Source organism: Micromys minutus, assembly GCF_963924665.1.
Source record: "Micromys minutus genome assembly, chromosome: 10".
Taxonomy (NCBI): Eukaryota; Metazoa; Chordata; class Mammalia; order Rodentia; family Muridae; genus Micromys; species Micromys minutus.
The window spans coordinates 51,810,402-51,824,500 of NC_137979.1; the positions used below are offsets into that span (position 1 = coordinate 51,810,402).

The window sequence follows — 14,099 nt, forward strand, 5'->3', positions numbered from 1 at the left end:
TTTTTTCTTCTTTTGCTTTCTTATATGTACTCTATGTGTATGTATATGTGTATGTATATATATATATATATATATATATGTATATGTATATGTATAGGTGAGCACAAAAATCAAAGGAAACTGCTGGAGTCATTTCCTTCTGCCACATGGTCCTAGAGATCAAACTCAAATCCTCAGACTTGGTGGCAAGTGTCTTAACCTGCTGAGCCACCACTCCCCAGCCCTAAATGTTTCTTAAGAATAAATAAACCAGAACTAGTGTGCCATTGAATATACACATCCACAATCCCACACACAAGCACATGCTGTACAGACACACACACACATCATCATCATCATCATTATCTAATAATAATGATGATAATAATAAAGTTTTTTAAACTTTTTTAAGGAGAATAACTAAACTGCATGTTGGCATACTCACCCCCACAATTCCTGTGCTTGGGAGGCTAGTGAAGGAGGATTGAAAGTTTCATGTCAGGCCTGAATGACCTAGAAAAACCCTGTCTAAAGAAATAAGCCTTTTGGGTACATGTGTGTTAGTAATATATTTTCAAGTTTTTCTTGAAACATAGGTGTTTTGTCTCTTACTTTGTGTAAAGAATTGTATACTTGGCATGAACCCTGGGGCTGAGCCAGAGATTACCAGTTTACTCTGAGGAACAGAGGTACTTCCAAGCTAGGCTGCATATTCACCGTGGAAGGATACAAGCCAGCACAGTTGTACCTTTTTTGTACCAGACCCTGTCTATATCATGTACAACCTTTCTTCTTCCAGCCCTGTAAATGACTTTGTTTCAAGTGACTCATGGTATTTTCCATGAATAAGTACGTGTTAGTCAAAATTCATTTAGAACACTTCTATCCTAACTTTCCTTTCTGCCTCCTCTCCCCCTTTGACTGCTTCTATTTACATTTGGAGGAGCAGGTTTGTTAACTTTAGTAAATCTTGGGCTTATTTGGTTTTCTTATTTTTTTTTTTTTAAGGTTTATCCTTGCCTTTAAAAAAGGGGATTTTTTTCTATAACCTAAATATATAATTATAACTATTGATGAGCTTATAAGAGAATATTCCTAGAAATAGTTGCCACAAGCATAATTTGCATTGAAAAGATGCACACACTGAATGAGTCTAAAGTGGTTTGCAGGAGGGCTATATTTATTAATTTTCTGTGTGTCTGTGTGTGCATATGGGTTTGTGCATGTACCCTAGCATGTGCCTACAGACATCAGTACAACTTGTAGGAGTCAGTTTTCTACCTCTGCCACGTGGGTCCTGGGGATTGACCTCTGACCAGCCTCAGTGGCAATCACTTTTATCCACTGAGCTTCCCCACGAGCACAAGAGAGTGGTTTTTGTATCCCTTGAGAAAGTTCCTTTCCTTTAGCCAAAATACCTAAAAAAGGGGAGATAGAACCTGTAGAGACCATATCCAGTGGATAGGTATGGTCCCACCCAACCACCTCAAAAAGAGTAATCCAGAGTTCCTCCTGTCAAAAGGAAATGCAAGGACAGAGTAGAGCACTAACTGAAGGAAAGGCCATCCAGAGACTTCTCCACCTAGGCATCCATCCCATAGGCTAACACCAGCCCCAGACATTTTTGCTGATGCCAAAAAGTGCTTACTGACAGGAGCCTGGTATAGCTGTCCCGAGAGGCTCTGCCAGAGCCAGACCAATACAGATGCGCATATACACAGCCCAACATTAGACTAAATGCAGGGACCCCAATGGGGAAGTTAGGGCAAGGATTGTTGGAGCTGAAGGGGTTTGCAACCTCATAGGAAGAACAACAATATCAACCAACCAGACCCCCCAAAGTTCCCTGGGACTAAACCACCAACTAAAGAGTACATATGGGTATCCATGGCTCCAGCTAGTTATGTAGCAGAGTGAAGCCTTATGTGGCATCACTGGGAAGGAAACCCACTGAGGAGGCTTGATGACCCAGAATAGGGGAACACTAGGCCACTGAAGCAGGAGTGGGTGGGTGGGTGGGGAGCACTCTCATAGAGGCAGAGGGAAGGAGGAAGGGATAGGGGGCTTGTGGAGGGGAAACTGAGAAGGGAGATAATATTTGAAATGTAAATAAATAAAATAACCAATAAAAAACTTTCTTTCCAAAACTCATCTTACATGAGTCCCATGTTGGAATGTTTTCTCTGTATATTGTTTAAATTTTTTTTAGATATACAGAGTTTTAAAAAAAATAAGTGCTTATATACCCACCACCTTGATTTTTTTATATATTTTTCATGTATCCACATCATACTTAACCTGTCTTTCAATGTAAATTATAGATAGTATATTTTACTGAATATTTTTAAAAAGGTGGGCAGGGTGGTCTTCTGACTTCCTGCTTCCCACACACTGCTACTAAATAGGACTGATTAAGTCACCATATCCCTCAGGAAAAGTTGCAATAGTAACTTCTCAGTGGAATATTTTGGTGGTTTCTACCATGGAAAAGCTCTTTAGAACTAACTAGTATCCAAACTAAAGAGTCATTTACAAATGATCTGACAGAGAATATTATTTCCCTGCCCCCCACAGAACCAGCCTAAATTTGTGATTTGGTACATTAAAAATATGGCTTTCTTTTAACGTCAGTCTGACAAAAGTCCTAGGTACTGAGGTACAGCAACTGTTTCTTGGCTGTTCTTGGTGCCTGCAGTTGTTTTACCATATGGTACTGCTCTAATTTTGTCTGTGTTCTTCTTCTCTTGAGACTTTTGTGAATAGATTACATTTTTAGAAAAAATTTAAAATAACTTTTAAAAATGTCAAAGCCTTCTCAGTGGGATACAGTGTCATGCAGCTTTATGTCCACGGGAGGCCTTGTCTTTGTTTGACTCTATACCCAGTGCTGACCTCTGTAGCCTAAGCTGATCTTAAACTTGAAGTGATCCTCCTGTCTCTGCTTCTCAAATGCCAAGATTACATGGATGTGCCTTCATGCTCAGTGCCAGAAGTTATCTTAATAGAATTGTTCTCTAAAGTGGAAACATGTTGAATCACTGTTTACTCCATATCCCATATTATAAATTAGTTTTAATCAAATTCATGAAAGCCTGCTCTAAAACAAAATCTCAGTAATCTTAGACCCAAAGAGATATGTCTGTTTAAAAAGCAGCTCAGTCTCTCAGTAACTATTCTGTCTGGAAATGCAATCTCTTGCCAGACATGCCTCCTTCCTCCCATAGGCATGCATAGTCACAGAGTGCTAAGGATCTGAACTCAGCACAACTCTTTCCTGTAACTCCATCTCCACAGCCCCAAACATAATTCTTAAAGGCAAGTACAGAGACAAGTTAGGAAACAAACAGTGATAAATCTAGTTCATCTCCATGTAGTGCTCACATCCTGTACAGAAGATGCAATATCATAAAAAAGGCCTGGACCTGACAGTCAGAAGTAGGTTTTTATTCAAATTTTAAAACTAGTTATATGGACTTAGGTCTCTAGTCTAAAGAGAGAGACATGTCTATAAAAATATTACAAGAATTTTTCCAAGAAAAGTCCATGATTTCTCTTCTGATCAGAAGAGCTCACCCTGAAGTAGGCCTGAGCAAGAGTTGTCCTCACTTCTTTCTACTTCCTTAAGGCATGTATCAATGGGTCATGCCAACTAGGTTTTGATCTTTGCATTTTCTCTTTCCTCTCTGGAGTTCTGAGGTAGCCATTTCACTCTTTCTACCTCCTTCATACCCAGCTCCTTCCCCTCCCACCTTCCCACTCCTGCCCTCTAGGAAGGGTACTAAAATACCCAAGAACCCTTCTAAGTCATTAGCCACTGGTGCAAGTGACAGTCCAAGAACCGTAAGCCAATAAAACAAACTGTTCAACTGTTCACCTCTCTAGAATTTAAGCAAAACTTAACCAGGAGAGTGATGAATAAAAAATGATACTTGTTTTCAGCATGTGATGAATCTTTAAGACACCAGTTGACTACTAGGACAATAGAGCAGAGACTGGATGGTGACGCAGAAACTGATTGAGAGAACAAGGCACAGTGGCATGCTCTTGGAGTCCCAACTGTGTGGGAGGCTGAAGCAGAAAGGAGTTTAAGACCAGTATGCACAATATATTCCTTGTCTTGAGATAATGACTATAGCTACTTTGGAAAAGTCACATGAAAGAACTACATTATCAAAACAAACCTTCAAGGGAATAAATAAAAGTCTCTGCTTACTTACCACATAATAATATTCAAAATGAACTTTTCAAAAAATATAGGATACATAAAAACATTGAATTGTTTTTATTTACCAGAAAAAGTAAACTGAAAAAAAATTATCCTGAAGAATCTGAGACATTTGACTTAGCCAGACAAAGACTTGATATCAGCTGAATTAAGCATGCACTATGAGCTAAATGAAACAATGGGTTTATACTAAAGAGGCCTGGGGAAGCAGCACGGTTAGTGCTATTTGCCCAGATGCATAAAGCCATGGGTTTGGTCTCTAGTACTACATAAGCCAACTATGAGGCTGAGGCAGGGGGGTTGTAGCCTATACATGAGACTCTGGAGAGAAGCAGGAGGGAGTTACATTACAGAAAGTCCTAAGAATCTGGTGAGGATTTTTAGATTTAACATGCCAGAAAGGCCATTGGAGATCATAGACAGAATAATGTAATCAGTGTAATAAAAATTGGTCTGGTAGAATATTCAGTACAAGATGATGCCTGAGGCAGTAAGGGAAGTTAGAGAACCCAGGTCCAAAACTGAAGAATTAACAGAGAAAGCCTGAGGGAGGGTTTGGGAACACTTAGAAGTCAGCAGAGGTGACTGAGGTAAGAACTCTTTCAAAGGAAAACTACTCAAGACTTAGGAGACAAGCTGATATTGCTAGGGCAAATTTGATTCTTAAATAACAGGAACTTTCATTTTAATTGCATTCTGGAGACATGTGTGGGCTCTGGTACAGTGACAAAACTCTTTACTCTTCTCCTAATATATAAAAATTCTTCCAGTAAGATTCCCTGGAGTGGGTCTCTTCTTCATTATTCATTCACCCAAAAAGCATTTTCTGATGCTTTACTGTAGACCTCAGATTCTCTATCTGCTGTTGATTAGTGATGCCTCCTGCCTCCATAGAGCTTACACTGTAGTTAAGGAAATAAGAATAAATAAGGAACCAACAAGAAAAAGTAAACTGTTGCATTAGATTGCAATGTTAGAAAAGGAAATAAAACAATATTTTGATAATTCACTAATTGAAACAAATATGTCTGTTATCTCTGATAGAAGCCTTTTGCATAAAGAAAATGATGGAGGTGGAGGAACAAACGCTATAAAGTTATTAACGGAAGCCTCTGACAGAGTAATATTTAAGGTGAAACCTGAAGAATAAAAATAAGCTTACCAGGTGAACAGCCAGAGAAGGAACTTCCTAAGTAGTCAGAACAGCAGGTGGGAACCAGAAGGCCAGAATAGCTTGGCCTAGAGATCACCTAAGATTGAGCAGGGTCCAGATCACCCAGAGCCTTGCATGCCATGAGAAGAAGTAGAGGATCACTGGAGACTCTTATGTAAGGAGTTTTATGGTCCTTTTTGTCATCAGACAGGTCCAGTGCGAACACTGGTCAATCTTGTCTCAGAGCTACAAATACCAAGTGAGAAAGATGCCCTTTACCTCTGTTTTATTAATGCAGATTGTGTGAACTCCACCCCTTTTCATGCTCCTGGTCTTTCCTATGTGAGTAAACACTACAGCAACTCATATAAGTACCTCTGTCCTTAGTACAACATGGCATTAAATTTTAGCCAGCTTGTCTTGGAGAAATTCAGACCTAATCCTACACACATACCTCATCCCAGTGGCCTGTGTAACTTTAGGAAGTATAGAATTCTATTAGATTTTTATGCTCTGTAGAGTTCAAACTCAGTGCAGTGCTTAGATGGGTATAAAATTGCCACATAATCAATACAGAATGTGGTACAATTCTTTGATTTTTTTTTCTATAGAGCTTAATTCTGCAGATGGTATTGTTTGTTTCAGTTAAAATTAAGTTTGAGCATATACCAATGTATCTCAAGTTTTAATTCTTTCTCCCTACATGTGGAGACTCTTTCCAGTTCATATTTAGAAGGATAAGACTTTAAGAAAACTATTTCTACACAGTGATAAAAATCTCATTTTGCACCAAGATTTGGCTTCTTCTCACTTCCATAAGCCCTTAGATTTGAAACTAGAAAAATCTCAAGATCTATTTTCCCTTTACAATTATAGCTAAGCTTTTGGCATCTCCCTGCTTCATGCCTTCTTAGCATTTTCTAGGACTTCAGTTGAGAAGTCCTCAGGATCTCTGTGCCTTTCTTTAGTGATATTATCCATGTGTTAAATCCACCTCAGTGAGCCATTGCCATAAGAGAGATGTAAACCATGTGCTTATCCTGACATTCAAACCATCCTGACAGAAAAGGCTGGTTTTATATTTTAATCATTCTGTAATCCATGTTGAATATCCCTCATCCAAAATGCTTAGGACCAGATCAATTTTTTGGTCATTTCAGACTTCTCATTTTGATTAGGAATATGCAGCTTATTGCTAAAAATCATAAAAAAATTTAAAATAATAGTAAATATATATTTTTCACATATTATATATATATATATATGTATATATATATATATATATAACAGGAAAAAAACACCAAAAGTATAAACTTTATTGTTCAATTTACTGTTTATTTGATTGTTTGATTGAGTTGCATCATCCCATAATGATGGAAATTAATCCTTCTGATAAAATATTCACCTCTGTCTACCTGTAAGATTGCAGTTCAGGTTTAGGCTTTTATATTGTATATTTTATTTATTTACATTTCAAATGTTATCCCCTTTCCCAGTTTCCCCTCCAAAAACCACCTATCCCAGCCCCATCCCCCTGCTTCTATACGGGTGCTTCCCCATCCACCCTCCCACTCCTGCCTCCCTGCCCTGGAGTTTAGGCTTTTTTCAAGTGTCTGTGTTTGAGTGTATGTTCATGTGAGAGTAAGAAGTTGATATCACCTGTCTTCCTCAAGCACTCTCCACTTGCTTTGTTCTGTTTTAGGCAAAGTCTCTCTCACTGAATGTACAGTTCATCTGTTTGTCTAAACCGGCTAGCCAGTTAGCTCCAGGGATTCAGTTGCCTTCTTTCCTTAGCTCCAGGGTTATAAAAGCATGCCATAGCACCCAACTTCTACCTGGGCCCTAGGGATCCAAACTAAGGTCCTCATCTTGTGTAGCAGGCACCTCACTAGCTTCATCACCCAAGGCTTAGATCTTTTTAATATAATATAATAATAATACAATATAATTTAATTCATATTGAAAAGATAATTTTTAGAAAATCATATCAAAGATGCCATTGACCACATTTTGTTGTGTATATTATCTTCCATTGGATAAACTTTAAATTTAATAATAATGTCTATTCTATTTTATATCATAAATACATACTTTCATAATTTTGAAATTTTGTATTATTTAATATTTTAGTATCTATATAATCTGACATTATACAAGGTACCAAGAATGTGATTATGTGTGTGATCTGAATTATTTCTTTAAAATAAATTTTTTGAAAAGAATTTTAAGGTAAAAGTGGCACTTAATAAGTATTACTGTTTATTTGCCTACAAGTTGAACAATAATTCTACCACTAAAACTGATAGTCTTTATCTAGTGTTTTTAAATAACACTGAAATTTAAGCATCACTTTCAAATATATAATGTATAATCTGCTAGATTATAATAATAATAATCTTTACCTCTGTTTATGACAATGTATGATGATTTTACTAATAAGGAAATAGACTCAAGCTGGAGAGATGGCCCAGTAGTTAAGAATGCTTCCTGCTTCTGCAGAGAACCCAGGTCCAGCTCCCAGCACTCACATCAGGCAGCTCACAACTGCCTTTAACTGCAACTCCAGGGGATTTAGCAACCCTCTGGCCTTCGAGGGCACCTATACACTTGTGGTACATGAACTCATGCAGGTGCACATACATACTTTAATACTAAAAATTAGTTCTGGAATTATTTTTGAAGCTTTATTTTTTAATCTAAAAAAATGGTAGACTTTATTATCACATAATGTAGAACAACGAAATCAGTTTAACATGAACACAGAAACAGACTTAAGTAGAACAAACTCTGCAACTCTGAAATGGAGGCATAAAATAAGTAACATAAAATAAGCATATCAGGTTAGTGATTATCTAAACTGTCAGAGGAATAAGTTATTAACTTTACAGAGGGGAAAAATAAATGTTTGTATATCAAAATAAGAGCATAATTAAAACATTGCATACGTCTTTTGCCTTTTAGAAGACAAACCTGAACATATGTGCATATATATATATATATATATATATATATATATATATTCATACATCTATATATAATAAGTAAATATGACAAGCATAACAGGATTAGTGCAGTAAATGTTATATTAAAAAGAAAGTGTCATACACTAAGGGGCTTTTTTAAAGAGCTAAACAAACCTATTTACTTTGCATTGCTTTTCTATGGAACTTATTTTCAACTTACATTCTGCATCAACCATATTGGTTACTAAATATTAAATGTATTTAATGGTTAGTAAGGAGCTATCAGGTTGCTTGGTGGTAGCTAAGTCTCTCCCGAAGAACTCCACCTCCCTTTTCCCATATCCAGCATTAAAGATTTATCTCTCCAGATCCAGAAGCATTCTTTAGGACCCTTTCAGTGCTGTTACATCCCTGACGATCAAGGGTGTGGGGACAGTCCTGTGATTTAACAATTTTATAAGACTTAAGACTACCCTGATTTCCTTACTGTTGTGAATGAGTCATTTGTGTTTTATCATGGGTGTTTACGTTCTGCCCTCTCAGTATCTGATGGCTCTACATTACCTGCATCATTTATTTGTGGATCCGACTTTCAGAATTTTGTTTTTCCTCAAAAGCCCAAATACCATCATTCTGTAACTCTAACAGTCTTAAACTATCTCCCACCTCTGTTTCTCTCAGTGATGACTTGTAAACTAAGTTCTATTGTCTCTTATTGTTCCTTTCAGTTCGCTTTGCACCTTACAGACCTCCAGACATCTCCCTGAAGCCCCTACTCTTTGAAGTGCCCAGCATTACCACAGAGTCAGTTTTTGTTGGCCGAGACTGGGTATTCCATGAGATTGACGCTCAGCTTCAGAGTTCCAATGCCAGTGTGAACCAAGGAGTGGTGATTGTGGGAAACATTGGGTTCGGCAAAACTGCCATCATCTCCAGACTGGTGGCCCTCAGCTGCCATGGTACAAGGATGAGACAGATCGCCTCTGACAGCCCACACGCCTCCCCTAAACGTAAGTATCCCTTCTTACAAACAAACAAAAACTGCCTATTTTGTGTCCCTAAAATATTTTCTGACATTTTATCTAATATTAGGCCACATAAGCTTTTATTCCTAATATGTGAAGCCTGAACCATGTGAGGACCATGATGCAGTGAAAGATCATAATACTCTGTGTATATCTAACCTACACCTCCAAAAGTCACCAGAAGCATCTTCTTATGGAATGATGTATGGTGCTTACCTTTTGACTGTGTGGCTGGTTTGTCTTTTGAATAGTGACTCCAGAAATTCCTGTGGAGTCACTTGTGCCCATCACAGTCAGGTATTACTCAGCCTATGCCTACCTCTTGTTAAGTGACTATAGTCTGTAGCCTTCCTTTCTTTGCAACTAATGACAGTGTCACACAGCTTAAACCTCAGCTTGGCTGATTTTTTTTGTGCTTCCTTGTGGGAACTTGCAAAGTTCTCCTGTGTAGTCTCAGTTTTCAGTGCAAACTCAATGGTCAATCACCATTGTGATCTTAATAACTTGTTAGTAAAACACTCTCATAGTACTGTGTCAAGTAGTCTTTATGTGCTTCACAAATACTAATTTATTTAATCATCTACCAACTCAGTGAGGTGGATCCCTAGTCTTCATCTCACAGGTAAAAATGGTCTGAGACTCCCAGGGTTTTTTACATCTCATAAACAGGAAAGCAAAGCAGCCTGGTTTCAGAAGCCAGTCCTAGACTGCCTTTTCTTATAGTAAAACTATTAGAGGAAAGAAAATAAATGGTTGTGTGTAAAGAGTTCTTCCTGTATAAACCAATCTACCTCTGCTTGATGATCTTAGGAGAACAGAAAAGGAAGGTTTTGCTCTACTGGTCCAAATTAGTAATATAGCCCACCACATATTTCATACAACAACCACTGGAAATGATTTGTGTGAGACTATGGTAATCACAGGGTTTAGAAACATAACAGGAACTCGCTGAGGTTCCAAACACCTTCCTTTTGAAATTACTTAGCAGGTTCTATATCAAAGAAATGATTGTACACTTAAGAATACCTAATATATAAAAGGAGTTGGTGTCTAAAAAGAAAACTTACTGAGTACAGTTATATGGTGAACTCTTATTTTAAAAATACCTTGTTTCTGTTCCTAAATGAAGTGCTTGTAAAGTAAATAGAAACATAGTCCTGTGAGAGCCAAGAATTTGGGGTTGTGCCTCAGCATGTAAATTGACCATAGGGTACGTTGTGACCTTAAATTTGCATGAATTCTTTGGATCTTAGTTTTATCACCTGCAAAAGGAGGTGTGACAATCTGACTGTTGAGAAGGCTTTAGGGGTAAGAGTATAGCTCGGTTACAGTACGTTCTTAGCATTCCTGAAAGGGCGTTCAGTCCTTTATAGAACAAATGACAGTGATAATGAAGAAGAGGAGCCTTAAAATAGATTCTGTGCTGAGATGTTGACTCAAAGAACATATCTTCATGGTTTGCAGTGAATTTCCACAACCATCCCAGTATTTTCTTTCAAATGCTTAAATATCTATCACACCATACTACTGCTTATCTGAGTGGTCCAGGAGTTAAGCTGTTTGAGTCTGCCAGAAAGAACACTTCTGGCTAATACTTTCTCTGACTACTCAGTATAACAGTGTGGAAGATAGCTGTGGCAGGATCATGCCTGACAGAGATAAATCCCAAAGCCAAGGATAGCTGTTTTCTCTAAAAACAAAGTATCTGAGGTCTGCACATAAGTCTGGAAGAGCAAAAATAAATAGAAAACAGTCTGAATGCTCTCCAAAGCAGATTTTCCAAGTTAGTTATTACTCTCTAATACTGTTGCCTTTTATCTCTTGGGAATCTCTAAAAACAATGAAACATTCCCTACTTATAAAATAATCTCCATTATTGGTTCTGTAGATCTGGCCCTTTAGTTAACTTATAAAACTAGACAAAGGAATAGGAGAATGTAGGGTAGAGGGCACTATCTGTCAGAGCTGCATAGAACTAGCATTGCCTTATGCAAAATTTCTGTTGTAATCAGTTGGTAGTCAAACTAACTTCTGCCTCTACCAACTTCAACAAATCTGTGTTTCTTAAAGAAGAGTCAAGGATATTTTACTGATAGGATGCAAATTATTCTTTTCTTTTTAAAATAACTCTGTGTGTGTATGTGTGTGTGTATATGTGTAAAATGTGAGTTTTGCCTACATGTATGTATGTGCACCACATCTGTGCTTGGTACCCACTAATTTCAGATGAGTACATCATATCCTCTTGAACTAGAGTTACAGATGGTTGTGAACTGCCATGTGGGTATTAGGAATTGATCCTGGGTAGTCCTGAGTCCTTTGTCAGAACAAGTCTTTTAACTACCTACCCATCTTTTCGGCCTACAAGCTATTCTTCAGCATGAATCTGTTACTGTATGAGCTGACACTACAAATACTGCCTAAAGCAGCAGAAGTTCTTTGGTTAAGGATTAAGAAGGTCAGAGCTTTGGCCTACTTTTCTACAGATTAATGTACATTAAAATTGAGTAGGTTTACTTGGAATCCCACTGAATTTCTGAACCCTCAGGCAATGATACCATGATACAGTTGTAGTGATAATGAAAAACCTGCAAAGTTACAGAGTTTTTTCCTTATCACTGTGTATCATCTGTTGTTCTTTTTCTCCACACCAAGCAGTACTGCTGCCAAAGATGTGAGCAGTGTAGCCTGCAGTCCTTCACTGCATAGCTCTGCTCCCCCCACAGTCAGCTCCACGCTGCCCCCTCCTTGTCATTTCCCTTAGAAGGTGGAGAAAAACTGTGAAGGCAGATACTAACCTGTCATCCTGCTTTCTGTCTACTCTCCCAGATACGACTCTCCCATCATTTTCTGCTTTCATCACCCCCAAAAAATACACAAAGATCAAAAACACTTCGTGAAAATAGACCTGTTGCATAATTCAGAGATTATTGCACCCGTTAGAGGTACACTGGTATGGTAAGTGGGGAAGTCCTCTCTGATACATCACTGGAGGTCCCTATGCAGCTTCCTGAAGTTGACATTTGTCACAGCTGCCAAACCTCCAAACAGCTGCTGAATTAACTGATTCCTGCTGCTCCTTTCAGAAGTCTATTTTGCTAGTTTGTCGAATACATTGACTTGTGCTTATCTCTTAACTTTTATTTCTACTGTTTTCTAAATGCCAAATAAAGTAAGCCACTCAGACCTCCAAAAGAGTAGCCAGAAGACAAAGTATGTACAATGTAATTACTCAAAAATCCAATTCCAAACAAAGTAGCATAGATCCATGGACAAGATCTTGTACCATGTCTTGTACCCTCATCCTTGTAATAATTGCAGTGTGACCAAGAAATCCACTCCATCACAGGTGAATGGAAGAAATCTCAGTTTGTTTTTACTGGTACAGAATTAAATGATAGCTACTTTCTTCTATTCCTTCTTTCAATAACTGTTATTCACCCAATAGCTTCAAATAGGTTTGTGTGTGTGTGTGTGTGTGTGTGTGTGTGTGTGTGTGTGTGTGTGTGTGTGTACACATTTTTAAAATGTTTTCTTACCTGTTTGGTTCTGTTATTTTGAATAGATAATGAATACATTTTCCACTTTCTAAAACTTTATTACACCACTTGAAGCTTAGTGTCCATGTATTTTTCAGTGACAGAATAACACAGCACCATGTTTTAATTAGCATTCTATATTACAGTTCTGTGACTCAGAATTCTGCAGGGTCGGGGAGTATTCAATCCAAAGTTGGGTCTTACCACTGTCAGGAAACAGTGAAAAATTTTAGTTTTTTAATCTTATTTTACCCACTTAAAATGCTTAATTTCAAGCTGGGCATGGTGTACATTTGTAATTCCAGCACTCAGGAGGCAGAACAGGAAGATCAAGAAAGAATTGAGACCAATCTGAGCAAAAATGTAGAACTTAGCCTTAAATAAATGAGTAAATAAACAAACAAGTAAATATAATGTTAATGTCACATATCTCATGCCTGTAATCCCAGGACACAGGGTGCTGAAGCAGGACAATTGCTGTAAGTTTGTATGAGCCTATACTGTATATGTAATGAATCTCCTTCCATGGATGGTAATGATCTATCTCAAAGTAAAATGCTCAGTTACCCATTTTTAATACATTCAGAGGTTGTATTACAGTTGCCGTAACTTAATTTTAAAACATTGACTCCACTAAAAGAAATGTGTGTCTCTCAGTAGTAAATCCCTGCTTTCCTTCAAACTCTATTTTCTTCCCCAGAAAGCCTCTACCTATCAGCATGGATTTCTCCATCTGAGCACTTTATATAATAGAAACACATACTTGAAATTTTAGGAGCTAATGTGGTATCATCTGTGTTGTAGCATGTGTGTGTGTCCCGTTTTCTTTCATCATTGTATGTAGCAGTCATTGTATGGGGAAAGCACATGTCATCCATTCAGTAATTGATGGACATCTGATTTGCTTTTACTTTCTGTTGTAAGTCATGCTTCTCTGAACATTGATAGGTTTCTATTTAGACACATGCTTTTTTACTTCACTTGTGTTATATAGTTAGAAATTAAATTGTTGGGTTATAGAACAAAATGGAATTTAATATTCCTTTAGTCTATAGATTAATGGTTCTCAACCTGTGGGTCACGACTTCTTAGAAGGTCAAACAGTCCTTTAAGGGGGTCACCTTAGACAACCAGAAAACTGATATTTACATTATGATTCATAATAACAGTAACAAAATTATATCCAATATGTTTAAAAGAACTAAAGCTTATATT

General features: G+C 37.5%; 1 protein-coding gene across 1 annotated transcript in view; it reads left to right on the plus strand.

The window, feature by feature from the left end:
- Window positions 1–14,099, plus strand: part of TANC2 (tetratricopeptide repeat, ankyrin repeat and coiled-coil containing 2) — a gene marked incomplete at both ends in the record, with an annotated part of 236,840 nt that overhangs the window by 145,302 nt on the left and 77,439 nt on the right. The window contains one exon of the mRNA XM_080922462.1: window positions 9,049–9,330. Within this exon, the coding sequence (XP_080778588.1) occupies window positions 9,049–9,330 (282 nt within the window). The remainder of the gene's footprint in view (window positions 1–9,048; window positions 9,331–14,099) is intronic.